This window comes from Thamnophis elegans, chromosome 1 (assembly GCF_009769535.1).
Source record: "Thamnophis elegans isolate rThaEle1 chromosome 1, rThaEle1.pri, whole genome shotgun sequence".
NCBI classification, from domain to species: domain Eukaryota; kingdom Metazoa; phylum Chordata; class Lepidosauria; order Squamata; family Colubridae; genus Thamnophis; species Thamnophis elegans.
In genome coordinates this window covers 170,631,124-170,648,310 of record NC_045541.1, presented here as the reverse complement: position 1 = coordinate 170,648,310, position 17,187 = coordinate 170,631,124, and the positions used below count along the sequence as shown (strand labels likewise).

Below are 17,187 nucleotides of genomic sequence, written 5' to 3'. Positions count from 1 at the left end.
CTGACCAGGGTGTGAATCATCCCTGATTATCTTCCTTACTCTGTTAAAGCAGCGAGACCTGGCAATGTCATCCAGTGGTGTTAGAGGGCAACTAATAGTTTCTTGTGCCGAATTGATCATTCTCTGTACTGCTTTCCTGTCCGCAGCTGTTAAACCAGCGTACCATACTGTTATACATTATATGATGACCAGAGGTGGGTTTCTGCAGGTTCACCCGGATCGGGTGAACCGGTAGTAATAGCAATAGCAATAGCAGTAGACTTATATACCGCTTCATAGGGCTTTCAGCCCTCTCTAAGCGGTTTACAGAGAGTCAGCATATTGCCCCCAACAATCCGGGTCCTCATTTTACCCACCTCGGAAGGATGGAAGGCTGAGTCAACCCTGAGCCGGTGAGATTTGAACCGCTGAACTGCTGATCTAGCAGTAGCCTGCAGTGCTGCATTTAACCACTGCGCCACCTCGGCTCATGGAAGTGGCGGCAGGAAGCTCTGCTCACCCACCCCTAACGCTTCTGCACATGTGCAGAAGCGGTAAGCGCACACGAGCAAACAGGTAGTAAAGTCAATTGAAACCCACCACTGGTGAGGACACTTTCTATCGTGGACTGATAGAAAGAGATCATCAGCCGTTGTTCCACCTGATTTTTTCGCAGGACTCTTTAAGGAAATGAAGTCTCTATAGGGCCTTTGCCAATCACCAGGGACGTGTTGTTTTTCCAGATTACAGACAATCCTCGACTTACTACCACAGTTGAGCTAACATTTCTATTGCTATGTGAGACAGTAGTTAAGTGAATTTTTCCCCATTTCATGACCTTTTTAGCCACCGTTGTTAAGTGAATTGCTACAGTTATTAGGTTAAGTCACACAGTTGTTAAGTGAATCTGGGTTGCCCATTGACTTTGCTTGTCAGAAGGTTGCAAAAGGTGATCCCAGGACCCCAGGACACTGCAACCGTCATAAATATGAGTCAGTTGCCCAGTGTCTGTTAGTTAGTTTGCCTTATTAATTAGCCCTTGGGCCATGTCAAAGTGCAGAGTTATAGACACCAATTATTACTAAAATCCAATAAAAACAGTTTAAAATGGAATTGGATAAAATACAATTTAAAATGAAATTGGAATAAAATATGATTTAAAATGAAATTGGAATAAAATACAATAATTTTAATATATAGATAAATAAACTATGATCAAATTACATTTCGGTATCACCCCTACAATCTACCCCGAACCATTTTGCTCAGCTCTTGTGCTGTGTTAAATAAATGTCATTTCAGCCTGAATTTTGATCATATGATTAGGGCGATGCTGCAACAGTTGTAAATTTGGAGGGGAAAAAAAGGTCATAAATTGTTTTTTTAAGTGCTATCGTAACTTCAAATGAACTGTTACTGTATTTTTCGAACTATAAGAAGCACCTTTTTACCCAAAAGAAGAGGGTGAAAAATCTGGGTGCATCTTATACACTGAATGCAGCATTTTTGTCCTCTCGAAACCCGACCTCCTTCGCAAAAATGGACTGCAGAGGGTTTGGGAGGCCTGCAAAGTATTCTTGGGGGGTTGCGGAGGGCAAAACAAGTGAAAAACGGGCCGCTTTTTGCTCGTTTTTGTCCCCATAGGCCACAGGAGCACTCTACAAGCCTCCCAAAGCCTATGCATGCCCCATTTTTCACAAAAAAATGAGGCGCGCAGAGGGTTTGGGAGGCCTGCAGAGTGCAACACTTAAAAAAAAAAAATTACCTCTTCAAAATCTTGGTGCGTCTTATCCTCCGAAAAATACAGTAATTCGAGGACTGCCTGTAATGCCAGGTCCCAAATTATTCTCCTGCATCCACCCTTTTTTAATCCATTGAGTTGTGGGATATGCTCGATTGTGGTCGTAATTTGCTTTCTTGTGGTTGCCCCCTTGGTAGGAACAGCAGTGCCAAAGAGTTGACCTCGTTTGCCGCCGAAGCCATTGCGGTCAACCGTCAGTTAATGCAGCACGAGGAGGAAGCTGCGGAGGAGACTCACCCCATTATCATCAAAGCTACCTCATGCTCTATGCACCTCTCTCCTCCCTCTGAATCCAAGCTGGCTAAACGGAGACAGAAGACAAGCATGGCTAAAGCGAACCCCACCCAGCATCTGGTGACTCCCTTGGTCTTGGTTGGGGATCACATGTGACTGCCTTTCCTTCTATACATCCATTCTCCCTCTCACTCCCCCAAGCCCTTTGTGTCTCTTCGGACAAAAAGGTCTGCTTGAATAGCTTAACAAAAAGACCAAGATCAAGTTGGCTGGTTCCCAAGGATTCTTTTCTGTCTATGATCTTGTTCTTGACGCACATGGCTGTTTTGTTCCTTGTACCTTTTTGTTTCTCTCTTTCTCTTTCCCTCTCTCTCTCTCTCTCCTTCTCTGAAAAAAAGCTATTTAAATTCTATTTCTCCCTTCCCTTGTTTCCCCTCTTCCCAGTGTATTTTGATGCACAAGTAATTTTTGCTTAAAAAGTTAAAAAAAAAAAGGCCCCTTCCTCCCCACTGAAGGGGCTTCTGTTCTTTTCTTTCTTTCCCCCCCTTCTCTCAGCTTCTTGTACTGTGAAAGGAGGGGAGAAAACCTTCCCCTTGACTGTCCGACCCCCCAAGCCTGAACTTTTAAACGTAGCATTTTTATGTTTGGAGAGTGTGCTTTTTTTTTTCTTTTTTTTTTTAACGTTTATTTTAATTTTGTTCTTTCTATCGGTTTCTTTTTAAAAAAAACAAACAAACATAAATAAATAACTACTTGGATTCTGTATGGTTTGAGGGTGGGTGGGGATAGGGATTTATCTTTATCTTTTTTCCCCAAAAGCACTGGAGTGACTTAAGGGGGAGGGAGGGAAACAATTACAGTCCCTGGATTGTATGAATGTTCATTTATGGGGGAAATGTAGGGAAAATTGCAGAGTCTTCCCTAAAACTGTGTAGATTCTATAAGCTGAAAGTAGTTGTATCTGGGATATAAACAGAAGGGGGAGTTGGGAAGAGGAAATCCATACATATAGGGATAAATTCCTTCTCCCCACCGTTCTCCTCCCCCTGGCACCGTTCACAGCACTTATTTTGTATTTTGTTCTTTTTTTTTTTCTCAAGGGGCCAAGCTGTGGATAACACAAGAACCCTGTTTTGTTTCAATCCAGATGTGTCCTATTAAACATGGGAGGGGTCCAATATTTTTTTTGTAAGAGCAGAAGGGATGCATGTTTTGGGATCTACCATAGTGGAATCTAATCCCTTATGGTTTTTCCCCCCCCGTTTGATACAGAGAGATAAAAGAAAGGTGGAAAAAGTTATAGTAGAAAAGAAAGATTTTACTACCTTTCATAGAGTAAGCCATTGTTTCTCAACCTTGGCAAGGTTGAAGACGTGTGAAACTTCAACTCCCAGAATTCCCCAGCCAATATGGCTGGCTGGGCAATTCTGGGAGTTGAAGTCCACATATCTTCAAACTGGGAAACATTGAAGTATAAGCTATTGGGAGGTGGGGAGAGTGAGGCTTAATCTGAAGAGAAGGTAGTCAACATTAATTAAACCATCCTCTGCAGGGCTGGTAAAAATCTTTGCAAAAATAGTCATAGAGGTGTGTATAATTGCTTCAGAGTTTGCAAATCTAGGATGCCCTTGTAGATTACATTCTTATCGTGGCAGAATAGTTTATGGCAATCCTTTACAACTTTTGCTGACCTTTTTTGATTTTTTTTTAAAACCCAAGGTGATGTGTTGTTTGATCTCCCCATCCCAAAGGCAGACTATGGCTTGAGGGAATTATTTCAAAATATTTCTGAGTCTTTGGAACCTTTTAAGCTTCGGTTCTACTTATTCTGAACCAATATAGATAGAATTCCTCAGGGATGGTTGCTTCCTACGGGGACTAATTAATGTGGGGAACCTCTATCCTCCCCCTTCCCCCAATCTCTACAGAGCTACAGTTCCTATAATTGTGGGTTTTGTGGTGAGAAAACAACAACCAATCTTGTTTAAAGCTAAACCTGCTGTAAGCTTGTGAATCTGAGGGAGCAGGGGCCGAACTATGAATCAAACTCAGGATGATGCATTCAGATGTGCTAAAATGGTCAAATGCCTGCTTTTTGGAAGGAAGAGAAACACTTGGATGCGTGTGGTGTCTCATATAGAGAAGGAATTAGAAGATTGAGTGATACCTTTTTTTAATGGGTTCAACGCGTGAAATTGAAACAGTGAGCAAGTAGCATATTGGGGTGAAATTCTGGGAGAAGGTTATCCAGGAGGGATGTGAAGAGGGACAAAAATAGTATTTGGTTAGTGGTCCTCTTCGGCATCCACCTTCTTCTCATCACCCTTTCTGGCCAGAATGTAAGCATCAAAATAAGGATTGCCAATAGGTTGTGCTGTTGCCGTTTGGCCCTCATCGTTTTCTCCATTCCTCCATTGTATCCCAGTGTTTAGCATCTAAGCATTCTGGGAATTGCCTGCATTGTGAGGCCACAAGGCTCAGGAGCATTCTGGGAAATTAAATGGCAGATCCAAACTATTGGATGAAGAAGGGTGCTTGGTGGCGGCCTGTTGATGCTTAGTCTAGAGGAGGGGGCCAACCCGAGAGCATTTCGGTAGGGTCTCCTTCAATCTGGATACTAATCTTCGATATGAGAACTGTCCTCAATGTTTGGTCAGCCCATATCCAGTTCACCATGAAATCAGTCATGGCGTATGAGAGGACATTCTTTTTATGTTAATAGGCCAGAGGCTGAAGGGGGAGAAAGGCATACCATCTGCCTCTTAAAAACCATGGCAACTTTAAGACCCTATGGACTTCAACTCCCAGAATTCTCCAGATAGCCTGTCTGGCTAGGGGATTCAGGGAATTGGAGTCCACAAATCTTAAAAGTTGCCCAGAGTTGGACACCCCTGACTTAAAATCTGGAATATAATGAAACATGAAGGTGCTTTCCTGGAAATTTAAGACTATTGGCTGTTTGTGTCCATTGGGGGAGACTCAATCCTCCCCCCCCCCCGGCCCCCCGCTTGCTCTGAGACAAATGTAGCTCCAGGTCCTGCTCTCAAAATTTCTCGAAAAGACTACGCACACATCCAGATTGTGAAAACATTTGTACATAAATCAGTATTGCATCAGGATGGGGATTGGAAAATATTCTTGAATGTGTGTGTGTGGTGCCTTGATAACGGTGGCAGTTGTGACTAGGCTGTGGGTGGGCAGATAACTTTTTGCCATGCTCAAATCTTAGTACCGTAGTATTTCTGCCTACCTTCCTTTATGCATAAGCTGCAGGGCAAGCAGCCCTAGGGATTTTGACTTGGGAGCTGCTCCTACTGAATCCTTTCGGATTTGCTTATCCAAGTATGTGTAGGACTGGTGGATGGCTGAGTGTAAAAGTATGGGTGGGGAAGCTTACTGAATCTGTTAGACTTCAGAGCAAGGGCCTCCAAGCTTGGCAACTTTAAGCCTGGAGGACTTCAACTCCCAGAATCCCCCAGCCAGCAAAGCTTAAAGTTGCCAAGGTTGGAGACTCCTGCTTCAGAGGACCCAAAGGGAGGATCAACCAGTTAGTTTCACTTTGGAGGTGAACATTGTGGTTGAAATCTAGCTAGGAAAGTGGTTTTAAAACTTAGTGTGGTTTGCTGTGCGCGGCAAGGGAGAGTTTTAGCTTAAGGTCGGTTTGGCCTGTTTGATCTCCTTTCTAAGCCTTAGGATTATTATTATTTTTGAAATCCAGTGATAACAAGGTGGATCCTCCCCAGGACTTGGGTAGAATTGGTTGAACAGCAATGTAGTATCAACTCAATCTTGAGCGGTTGTAGCAAAACATCTGCTGGTGACTTCAGCTCCTGTCCAGATGTGCACATGTGGGCGTATGTGATCTTAAGAACGATGCTTGTCTCTGAATAAAGACTTTTTAAGTAACAATACTATGCAAAGAAGTTTGAATCGTTTTGCTGAGAGAGTATTTCTTTTTTCAGATGCAGGATAGTTGATTTTTTTTTGTGGGGGGGATAAGTGTGGAGGCTTGTAAGATAACTCGACACCTCCTTCCTTTTCTACTTTTTGATATTTTTCTCTGCTTTCTTGACAGAAGGTAAAACAGATGGGATCTCCCTTTTTAGTAATTATGCTTTGCTTGTTGTGACTTTCGTGGTCTTTTCCAACAGACGCGCTTTCATTAAGGGATAGGGGTAGGAAGACGGTACTGCCTGAAATAACGAGGTGCAGAATACACTGGTTAGCTGAGCAGGCTACGTAATTGCGCAAATTATTTTAAAATCAAAGAACATCTTTATCATACGATTCAGGATGAAATAGGTATGGATTTTGTCACCAATGATAAATCTTAAATCTTGTGGCCAGAAATTACTTGAATGAATAGTGTGGGCCCTTATTGCTCCTGAAAGCTATAGCCCAGTGATGGTTACCTTTTTCAGCACCAAGTGCTGAAACGGGAGCACATGCGCTGGAACCCGGAAGAGCAACTGGCGCTGGCACACATGCCCACAGAAAGGGCTCTGCGTGCCACCTCTGGCCATAAGTTCACCATCACGGCTATAACCTATAGCTTCTAAATTGCCTGATGTGTTTAATCCTTTCAGGATTTAGAAGCAAAGGAAGCGGCTTCCAGTATGGATGTTCTCATTCAGAAGGTTTCAAGGGGTGTGATGGGATATAATTTGCTCCGTTCTTGCTTTTTTGTTGCTGTTTATGCTGTGTCTATCCTTCAAAAGAAAGATAGCTTTAAGAACAGTTCATCAAAAGTTAGGAATGTATTTGTACACTGATTTTGCTTTCCCTCAAGAGCATCCATTTCCCAGAAGTGACGTGGTACTTGTATTCAGTTGAGCATTTTAGTTTGATCACCAACAACTCTCAACCTTCGATCCTCAGGCCAGTGTGCGTGGCAGGTTCATCTGAAAAACAATTGTCGCCAACCATTTGGGATACTACTTTGGGAGAAGGAACACTTGCCTTCTACTTCCCTCTGTTTTATTCTTAAAGGGCGAAAACAGGGGGGGGTGATGCTTATGGTATGCTGATAGGTTGGGAGCGATGGACAGTGGCTTTCAAACCAGCATTCTTAGTTGAAACGTGTAATCTTTTTTAAACAAGTCTCAGGATTATTATGTCAACACGTGAAGGTCTTTCACTCTTCATTCGTGCCTGATATTTAAGAAACAAAAACATCCTAGGTAATTTATGAAGCGTTCGGAATTGTGTGACGGACTTGTTGCACAGTTACAAAATAAAATCATGTAGATCACCGAATAATAATAATAATAATAATAATAGCTTTTGTATCCTCCCTTCTGTGTGTGTGTCATCTTAACATACATAGAGCCCTTCTGTGCAGGGTTGCACATTTTTTTTAGTACGTGCAAGAGCAGTGGGTCAGAATTGTGACCCCGGGAAAGTATGCTTTTTAGTTGGTGAGGTTTTTAAAGCAAATAAATTGTCTTTGATGGGTGGGGTGGGTGAAGTAAAGCAATCTCATATAAAAACACTGCTAAGATCATACCTTACTCTGGGATGGTGTATCTGATCTGAATAATCTTGAGTGAAAGGAGTCAAGTGTATCCAAAAGTGAAATCTGTCCTACCTTACCTGTTACGAAAGGATGATGTTTCTATGCCCATTGAAATGGGTGGTGTGGTTTCTTGGCACTGGGGTGGGTTTTTTTTTTAAAGGCTCCTGTCAGAATAACGTAACTTGCCTTAACTTGTTTCCTTTGCAATGTGGAATTTCCATCTTGGTTTGGGGTTGATTTTTTTGATAAGATGAAGGTGCATCGACTTCAGGTTTTGAATGAAATATGTGAAGTGCATCCAGATCCCATCCTGGAGGGAAATAACTGTAAACCATGGGTGGCTTTTCTACACTTGATGAAATAGCCCCTGTTGAAATTTCATCAATGGGTGATTGGATTGAGAAAGACTTAGGAATTCAGCATTTGAGGTGCATCCTTTCCCAAATCTAGTGGGAAAGAAGCAGCTAAGCTAGAAATGGTTGTTTTCCGTGTTGAGTTTTCTCTGATGACTTCAAGATGGAGATGGTGGAAGAAAACGGAACCCACTTTAATACAGAGGGACTGAATTAGCACCATAGAAAACAAGGTGACTTCAACCTCAAGTAATCTTGTCTTTTTCCAGGGGGTTTGAACACAGAATTATCATTTGTAGTATTTTACGCCTTTGGCAATATCTCTCTCTCTTCGATTCCGTTTCTTGTTCCTAATTTCAACCCTGGACAGAGATGAAACTTTTTCCTCGGTGAGCAGTTTTTAAGGCTTGCATTATCTATTTCCACACCTCACCCAGAGGGATGTGACTTGTGGTGGTTTTGGATTCTGAAACCTGCAATCTCCACTTACCTGGAAGCTACAAAGTTGGAAAAAGCAGTCTAGACTTCTTTCCCACCTCTTGATTTCCCTTCCTGTCCTTCCCTGTATTCCTTTTGTGTGTGTGTGTGTGTGTGTGTGTGTGTGTGAGACCAAAATTGGTGGTGCTTAGATTTCCTGCTTCTTGATTCAGTTGGAATGAGAGGGATGGGAGAGATGAGAGAGCTTGGAGGTATTTAGACTACTCGAGCTCCTTTGGATCAAACCCCAGGAATTCTGTGAAATGGGCCTATCGCTTCTCTCCACTGGGGAGCCTTAAAACATTTGTCCTGTTCTGTACAGTTCCCTAGATTTGGAAGCCCAAAGAGTTAAACTGTGTTAAAAGTCACTAGTTCTTATGAAGAAATAGACTTGTGTCTCTGGACAGACATAGGAATGCCTCCAACATGCTCCCTTGACATCTCAACCATCTTATTTTCTCTCAAGATTGCTTTCCATATATTTACAGTTTGCATTATGTTAACTTTCCAATTAGTTGTGCGCAGATTATTCTGTTCTTGCCAAAATTACTTTCAAACTTTTGTATCCCACACACACACCCCTCAGTATTTTTCTTTGTAAAAACGTTTATTGGAAAGCATCTTGTCTTGTACCTCCACGAGTTTTAATTAGCTGCATATATGAGGACAGGAGAATGTCTTGATGCATCTTTGACTTAATGCCCTCCTCTCCTCAATTTAAGTCTATTTAGAACTGGTTATTTAGCATTTTACTGTGAAGTTGGTTTCTTTTTTTTTTCCTTTTTTTTTCTTTTATGAGAAAAATCAGTTCAGGAAAAAATATTTTCCTCTGATTACCATAAAAGACTGCCAAAGGTTTTGTTTTCTGACATAAAGTCACCTTAATGCACCACTGGGGACTATAGATGCAAGAGTCCTTCAGCAAGGGACTGGTTTGAAAATGACAAATTAAAAAAAAAACTTTTAAAATCTTTAAAAAAAAACAAAGCACTTTATTATGTACCAGGTGAACTGATTCAGCTTGATGGAACTTTTTCCTTTGTAACACCTTGTTGATGCCAGAATTTTTTGTATTCTGTTTTGTAAGAATTTAATAAATGCATTGAAACATGTGAATGTCTTCTCTTTTTTTTGGACTGATGCGTATTTAATAATTTAAATATTGGCAGGTTTTGCACAGTGGCATGAACTGAAATGGGAGTAGCTGCTTGACTTTGTGTAGGCATGGAAACTGCTGGCCTGGGGAGCATTTAGAGGAGAAACTAACAAGAATAGACTACAAAATTGGGGGGGAAAACATTGTAGAAGGCAGTTACCTCCATTTGTTGCTAAGAAAACTTAACAGATGTGTCTGCATAGCCATCAAGAATGAAAGGACATACTTTATTATGCAGTAGCCGATAACCCAGCATTGCATGGGTATTTATTTATAGGGGGAGAATGTCCAGACCAAACGTAATTTCTAATGTTGGATTTTCCCCCTTACCAGAGAGAGCCCCCTTGTGGAGTACTGTGAAGCCGTTACTCCACTGCGCTGTACAGTAGAAGCCATTTTAAGGCACAACAGGCTGTATCTTAAGAGAACACACACCCTGAGGGATTTTAGGGGTATCTTACCCCCCACAGTATTTGTTTCCAAAAGGTAAATCATCTGTGTACCAAGTTTGGTTGAAATTGCTTGAGGCATTCCAGAGTTATGCTGGAACATACACACAGCCGTTTTTAGATAGATCGATGATTGATTGATAGATAGATAGATAGATAGATAGATAGATAGATAGATAGATAGATGATAGATAGATAGATAGATAGATAGATAGATAGATAGATAGATAGATAGATAGATAGATAGATAGATTATATGAGTCAAGCCTTGTTCCATGTATTAGTATTAAATCGTATTAAGCTAGGCAAACCATTCTTTGCCACATGAAATAGCAAATCGTGGTTCATTTAATCATGGGTTACTACTGTGATTCATATGTCATGACTTTTATCCTTTGCAAGTTCTATGTAAAAATTGTAAGGGGGAGGATGAGTATTGTTTTTCCTTTATTTAGAACACTCTGGGTCTGATGTTAGCAGTTAAAAGAAGTTACCACTATCTTCTCAAGGATTCCTTGTATGTCTGTCAACTAAAGCTGCTCTGCATTTAGGGAAGGATTAATTAGCTCATGATTTAAGGTGAGGGCCAAGATGAACTCAACTTAATCAGAAATGATACCATGAGAGATCTTGGAATGCTTTTACTGGTCCCAAAGGTAATGATGGTGAGGATAATGGAGCAACAACATACATGGGCTGCCCTTGAAGATTGTGCATCATTTAAATTTGGTCCAGGAACTGCACTGGATGCAGTTCCAGATTCTACCTTAACCACCTTTCAAATCCTGCTTTCTTTGGGCCTAAATATCTTCCAAGCCCCCTGCTTTAAAACAAATCTCATCTAATAAGTTATGGGAGTGAAAATATTTTGAGGGTTTCACATGCACCGATTCCATGATTGTTAACTCCCCTTCTGTGGAACAGATTCCCCGTTGGGTTTTTACAGTCCTTGATTGAGGGCTTCAGTGAATGTTAACTTGAGCACTTATTGTCCCTTCTTTAATCACTGTCTTCTGATTTGATTAAATCCAGCCTGTAATTGAGTGGCATCATGGCAGCTGAATCAAAATTAATTGAGCTACACCTGCTACCAAGTTTTCAAACTTTTTCAGGTAGTGGAACCGGTCAGTTAAAATATTGGAACACTCAATTGTGAAGCAAAGCTCTAGTAAAAAAGCAGATGTGCCTGAATGAACTTTTTTTTAGATATACCACAGAAGTCTTAACATTTCATGGGACAGTAGAAAGGTCCTGGTGTTAAAGAATCTTCATTGCTTACTTACAGTATATACACCTTTATTCTCCAGTAAGTAGATTAGAGGGATGGTGGATGGATGGTCAGGCAGACAGACACACAAACGTTCATTATATAATTATGATTAAACAATATATACTTAATCTATGCCTTTTGCTTCCCTGCCCTAAATTCAGTACAATATTTCAATTTTCACTATGGAATTGGTCACTATACTGGAAAACCTGAGTGGGCACATTAGATCTTTAAAACAATGAGTTTGAAACATTTTTGTTATTACCCAAATCGAAGTAAAAAGGCAGAGGTTTTTTTTTTTCATTTTGGCTATACTGACTTGTCCCTTTTACAAATATTTTGGGCTACAAGCAAATTCATCTATACCTCCCAATATAAAGTAGCTGTCGGTGACAGGCTGAGTCACAGGAAAGGCAACATATCAGGTGTTGTGATGAGTCCACATCTCAAAACAGTAGCAAACTAATGGCTACAGCATGGAACTTTCCTGAGTCGTGGTTTGTCAAAGTATCTGCTGAAAATAATCCATACACTCATTTAAATTCCTTGAAGAAAATTCTAAGGGCTGCGTCATAAATTTGAGACTGAAAAGACTGCTGAGAGGAGCTACTTCCAAGGTTGATTCATAGCGTTCTGACATAACATGGTTTGCTTTAGTGCATTATTTGAAGGTTGGGTTGCAAAACATGGCTTAGCACAACGTGCAGTCCAGATTGGTCAATTGTCAAATCAAACTTTGATAGAAGTAATCAAAATGAAAAGGCAATCTCAATTCACAACATTTATCTGCCTTCAGTGTGGCACACCCAGAACAATGATAGTTGCAAAATGTCTGCTTATTTCCAGAAGAACCTAGGCCCGTGATGGCGAATCTATGGCACATGTGCCACAGGTGGCAAGCAGAGTCCTCTCTGCGGGCATGTCAGCCATCGCCCCAGCCCAGCTCCACCGCGCATGCGCACATGCCTCCCGCCAGCCAGCTGGTCTTTGGTTCTCTGCTGCGCATGTGCATGCAGGGGGTGCATGTACACACATGCACAGAGGTGGGGCCCATGCATGGAGGGTGCATTGCATTTTGGGGCCTTGTGAGCCCCCCCCCCGCGCCCTATTTTGGGCCTGGAAAGCCTCCTGCACCAAACTTGAAGCCAAAAATGGGTGAGGGGGTGGGGTGCATGCATGGGGGAGCACAGGGGGTGGTCATGCGCGCATGCACTGGGGGTTGCACGAAGGGGTCACGTGCCCATTGCACTATGTGTGGGCGCGCAGGCGCGAGTGCATGTACTTTCGGCATGTAACGACAAAAAGGTTAGCCATCACTGACCTAGGCCTTTGGTATTTGCATTTGACATAGGTCCCAAGAGGCAAGTAACTATTCTAATGAATTGTTCTTTTGCATTATAGGAAAACTTTTGGTGTGGTTTTTTATGCTAATGCTGTTCAACTTAGAACTTTTTTAAAAAAATGTAATTTAGCCTCCCCCTCTCTTCCTTTCTCCCCCAAATCCAGATGACCCCATTCTGTTGGCTTTCGAAAGGCGGTTTTAAAAAAAAGCAGGTTTTCCCCTAGTCTGGAAGTTAAATCATGGCAATTAAACTTCATTTTGGTTTGAATCGTTTCGTTGCTTATCCATGTAGCTTCTTCAGCCTAACACAGTTGGTTAGCCCCCCCCACCCCCCATATTTCAATATATTGTCTTTTCCATACACATTGTGGGGAGGAGGGATGTTCTTAGTGGAGGCCAACACTGGTAAATTTGTGACTGAAGATTATATACAATATGAAATGCCCTCTAGTCTGGTGTGTTTGTTTGGTATCGATTGTATTTATGCAGTTTTTAAACCATTGCCCAGATTATTTGCTTAAGAGGAGTGTCCGTACACATTTCTAAATTAAATCCATTTATTTTTCACATTTCCGTATCACCCAACTCTGGACGATGTATAATAAAACGTCAAAATATAAAACAGTATATACAATTTAAAAAAAAATATCAGAGGAGCCAAGAGATCAAAATTAGTTTAAAGGGAGGGCTTTCAGGGGACTAACAAGCCCCATGGCTGTGTGCTCCCAAGGGCTTCCCACGTGATGCTGTAGAACAGCGGTTCTCAACCTTCCTAATGCCGCGACCCAACGCTCCGTCATGCCAAAACCCCGCCCCTCAGCTCCAATTGGCTTGGAACCCAATAACCGGAACCCAATTTCTCCCCCTCCCACCCACACATATAGACTCCCTATTTTTTTTTAATGTTTGCATTTCTCCTACTTCCCTGCGTGTGTGCCTGCATGTGTATTTGTGGGTGCGGGTGTGTGCGCACAAGAGAAAGAGCGACACAGCACGCTTTAGAGTCTAAAGAATTCCGATGGTCTTAGGCGACCCCTGTGAAAAGGTTATTTGATCCCCAAAGGGGTCGCGACCCACAGGTTGAGAACTGCTGCTGTAGAGCCATGTTTTACCTCCTTTTCAGAAGGCCAAGAGAGTGGGATCTGTCTCCCCTCCAGGGAAAGACTATTCCATATAAATAAAAAAAAGCATATAATGACCTACTTCTAAAGGTGTGGACAATGCTGTGTGAGGTTTCTTCAGGCAGTCAGACCAAACTCTGAAACTTTATAACTTCGCTGCAGAATTCTATAACTGGAAGTCAGTGAGTCTAATTCTACATTATACCCTGGTCTGTAGCTACCTCTAGTGTTCAACGGGTACATTTTACATCACGGCTGCCAGAATTTCTAATGTTCAAGTACACTTTTCATTTCATGCCTGCAACACAGGGGTGAAATTCAGCAGGTTCTGGAGAACCAGTAGCGGAAATTTTGAGTAGTTCGGAGAACTGGCAAATACCACCTCTGGCTGACCCTAGAGTGAGGTGGGAATGGGGACTTTGCAGTATCCTTCCCTGCCATGCCCACCAAGCCACGCCCACAGAACCGGTAATAAAAAAAAATGAATTTCACCACTGCTGCAACATGCACAGCTCCAGAATTTGGGGGTGGTGGAGGTGGGGATGTTATGTTCCTCTCAAATGAACAGAATGAAATGCATCTTCCACTGGTTGTTGGGTGACCAGATTTCCCCCCCTGCAACATAGAACCAATATAACTTTAAAATAATTGTTTTGGCTTCAAGATAAAATCAATATAACAAGAGCCAGTTTGGTGCAATGGCTAAGGTGCTGGCCTAGAAACCAGGAGACTGAGAGTTCTAGTCCCACTTTAAGAGCCGAGGTGGCGCAGTGGTTAAATGCAGCACTGCAGGCTACTTCAGCTGACTGCAGTTCAGCAGTTTGGCTGTTCAAATCCCACCAGGCTCAAGGTTGACTCAGCCTTCCAAACTTCCGAGGTGGGTAAAATGAGGACCCAGATTGTTGTTGGGGGCAATATGCTGACTCTGTAAACCGCTTAGAGAAGGCTGAAAGCCCTATGAAGCGGTATATAAGCCTAACTATTGCTATTTAGGCATGAAAGCCAGCCGGGTGACTTTGGGCCTGTCTCTGGCTCTCAATCCCGAGTTTCCTTCTGCAGCTTTGATACTGTTATACTTTAGGAAGAGGCATCCCGTTCCTTATAACAATTCTATTAGCAGAGAATAAAGATGATGTTAAGAAGCCCCAATTATGACTTTTTCATTATAGACATCCCTTTCAACCCAATGCTTTCTGAAGGGTCTTAGTAAAGTAATGGCAGCAAAATAACAATAATGTGCATAACTTGTTTGCTGGAGCATGGACATTAATCAATGAGCAGTAGTAAGCATATGCTTTTAAATGACATGATTCTTCCTTGGAACATGGAACAATTATCAAAAGGACCATCACCCTTTTGATAATTAAGGCTAGGAAGAAAGCCATTATCCCAATGGATAATGATTTTCTTCCAACAGCTGGTCAAGTAGTCCAGCCTTACTCTTTTTCTGGTTTCTGTTAATTGTCACCTGTCTTTTTTTCCCCCCAGGAATCAGCCTTCAAGAAAGAGTTGACGTTAGAATTGCAGACATGGACAACTAGCTCTGAGTTGTCCTTCTCACTTGCCAGCTTCCCTCCTCCTTGCTTATCTTGAAGAGAAACTTTTGAGCTAAGGTGTGGTGGATGGATTTGAGCCTCAAAGAACAAGACTTACTTAGATTAGCAGTAAAGTATAAGGTGGTTCCTCAGCCTTAATGGAGCTGAATCAAGCTTCCTCCGGGTGCTTTGCCTTCTTAAACATTGGAACAATCTACAGGGTTCCCTAAGCACTCTTGCTTTCTCAGGTTAGAAGAGCCATCCAGTTCCACTTGATCAGCTGGATCCAGAATCAGTCAAAAGAATAGCATAACAACACCCTCCCTTTGAAGAGTCTCCAAACCTCCTGGAGAACTGTTGCTTCAGGAAACCCAAGGAGCAAACTAAGCAGGTGAAAGCACTGAAAAGCAGCTACTGATACAGATGCTGTTTATATTTTGCCTGTCACTCAGTGGCATCTACAGTGCTCTTTTTCCATTTCTCCCCCCCAAAAAGCAGCTGAAGTTGGACTGAGAAAATAATTGGCCTACGATTCCACAGGGAGCTTCCATAATTGACACTGAACTAGAACTTGTTTCCCTGCTCGTCATCCAGCATCTTCATCACTATATCATACTTTCAATTCTTTCCCCTTTTCAATGGAGAACATTTTATTTTGTGTCCCCGTTTTCAAGCAAAGTAGAATCAAGATGTCTTGCTTTCTCTGAATAGCACATTTTGCAATCTCCCCCTTCCTCTTTGCTGTGGTGCAGTCTCCAAAATTGATTTTTTGTTGTTGCAAGTTTCTCCGCTTCTCTTTTTTGGCCACACGGAGCTCCTGCTTCAACTTTCTCACTGAACAGAATGTGCTATTGTCTAAACTCCTTGTTTTTTTCTCAATGAATTGGGTAATGTGCTAAATTATCATAGATTACTGCTTATTTCTATGCTTCTTCTGCTACCTTCCCCAAAGATTGTCAATTGCTTATTTGAGTGTCACCAAGAAGAATTTAATTTGTATTGATCAATTATTGATTAGTCCACTAGGGAGTTTTTATGGCTGATGATGGGTCTACCCCATCCAGGTTCAACGTTTTAACTGCTGCAGGATTGAAGACTCTATCTATATACTACTAACACTCTTGCCATGATCTCTCTCTAAGTGAAAAGGTGAATAATAGAATAAAAATTCTTAAGCCCAGATACCTCAAGTGGGCTAATTTACACATTACACCCACAATTTGGTACCCAGGATTCCCAAGGGAATGAAATTTGGGCAAGTTATGGCTGCTTCAGTGCTCCTGGTGGCTGTTGTGGTCATGTGATCTTTATTGAGAGTTTCCCAGTCAATTTAGCAATCTCTTGCTCGCTCCTCCACCCAGCAGCAGTTACTTACCTGCCTACAGGGAAGGAAAGATTTTTGATGCTCCCTGCCAGCTTCCCACGCAGAAATTCAATGGGGAAGTTGGCAAGAAGCCGGAAATCATTCCTGTTTCCACTGCTGTTTTGCCTGCTCTTAAATCATTTTTGTTTAAATAAGGAAATATCTCTGAAATGATGACTCAACAGAGCACAAATTATCTGGTTAACATCCCCACTGATCACCTGGTTCCGCAGCCCCGGACAGGGAGATAAAGTTGGGTGGGGAATGCCGCCTCCCTCCGCCTCGAAGGGGTGTCAGCATTCCAGGGACTCAGATTGGGAGGCCAGCAGGCGGGAGAGCTTCGTCCCAACTCTGGCCGGGTTGAAGTGACCCCCCCCAAGCCCGCCACAGAGAACAAGCCAGCGCAGGCCCCCACTCCCGTCACTTCTACCAAGAGAGTGCAATCGCTTCCTAGCTGCTGCTCTTCTTACTCCGATGCCAGACAGATGTTCCTCCTGCAAGAACTCAGCTGGTGTTTGCCTGCGCATCAGAAACCAGAAGACCAGGTGGCTGGCGCACACTTGCCCTTTCTGCCGCTCCCGCACACATGAAC

At 42.3% G+C, this 17,187-nt stretch overlaps 1 protein-coding gene across 2 annotated transcripts in view; it reads left to right on the top strand.

Moving 5' to 3' along the window:
• Positions 1–9,471, top strand: part of MKNK2 (MAPK interacting serine/threonine kinase 2) — a 51,630-nt gene extending 42,159 nt beyond the window's left edge. For both annotated transcript variants that reach the window (XM_032209484.1, XM_032209407.1), the window contains exon 14: positions 1,918–9,471. In XM_032209484.1, the coding sequence (XP_032065375.1) occupies positions 1,918–2,170 (253 nt within the window). In that variant the 3' untranslated portion in view covers positions 2,171–9,471. The remainder of the gene's footprint in view (positions 1–1,917) is intronic.
• Positions 9,472–17,187: the final 7,716 nt, after the last annotated feature.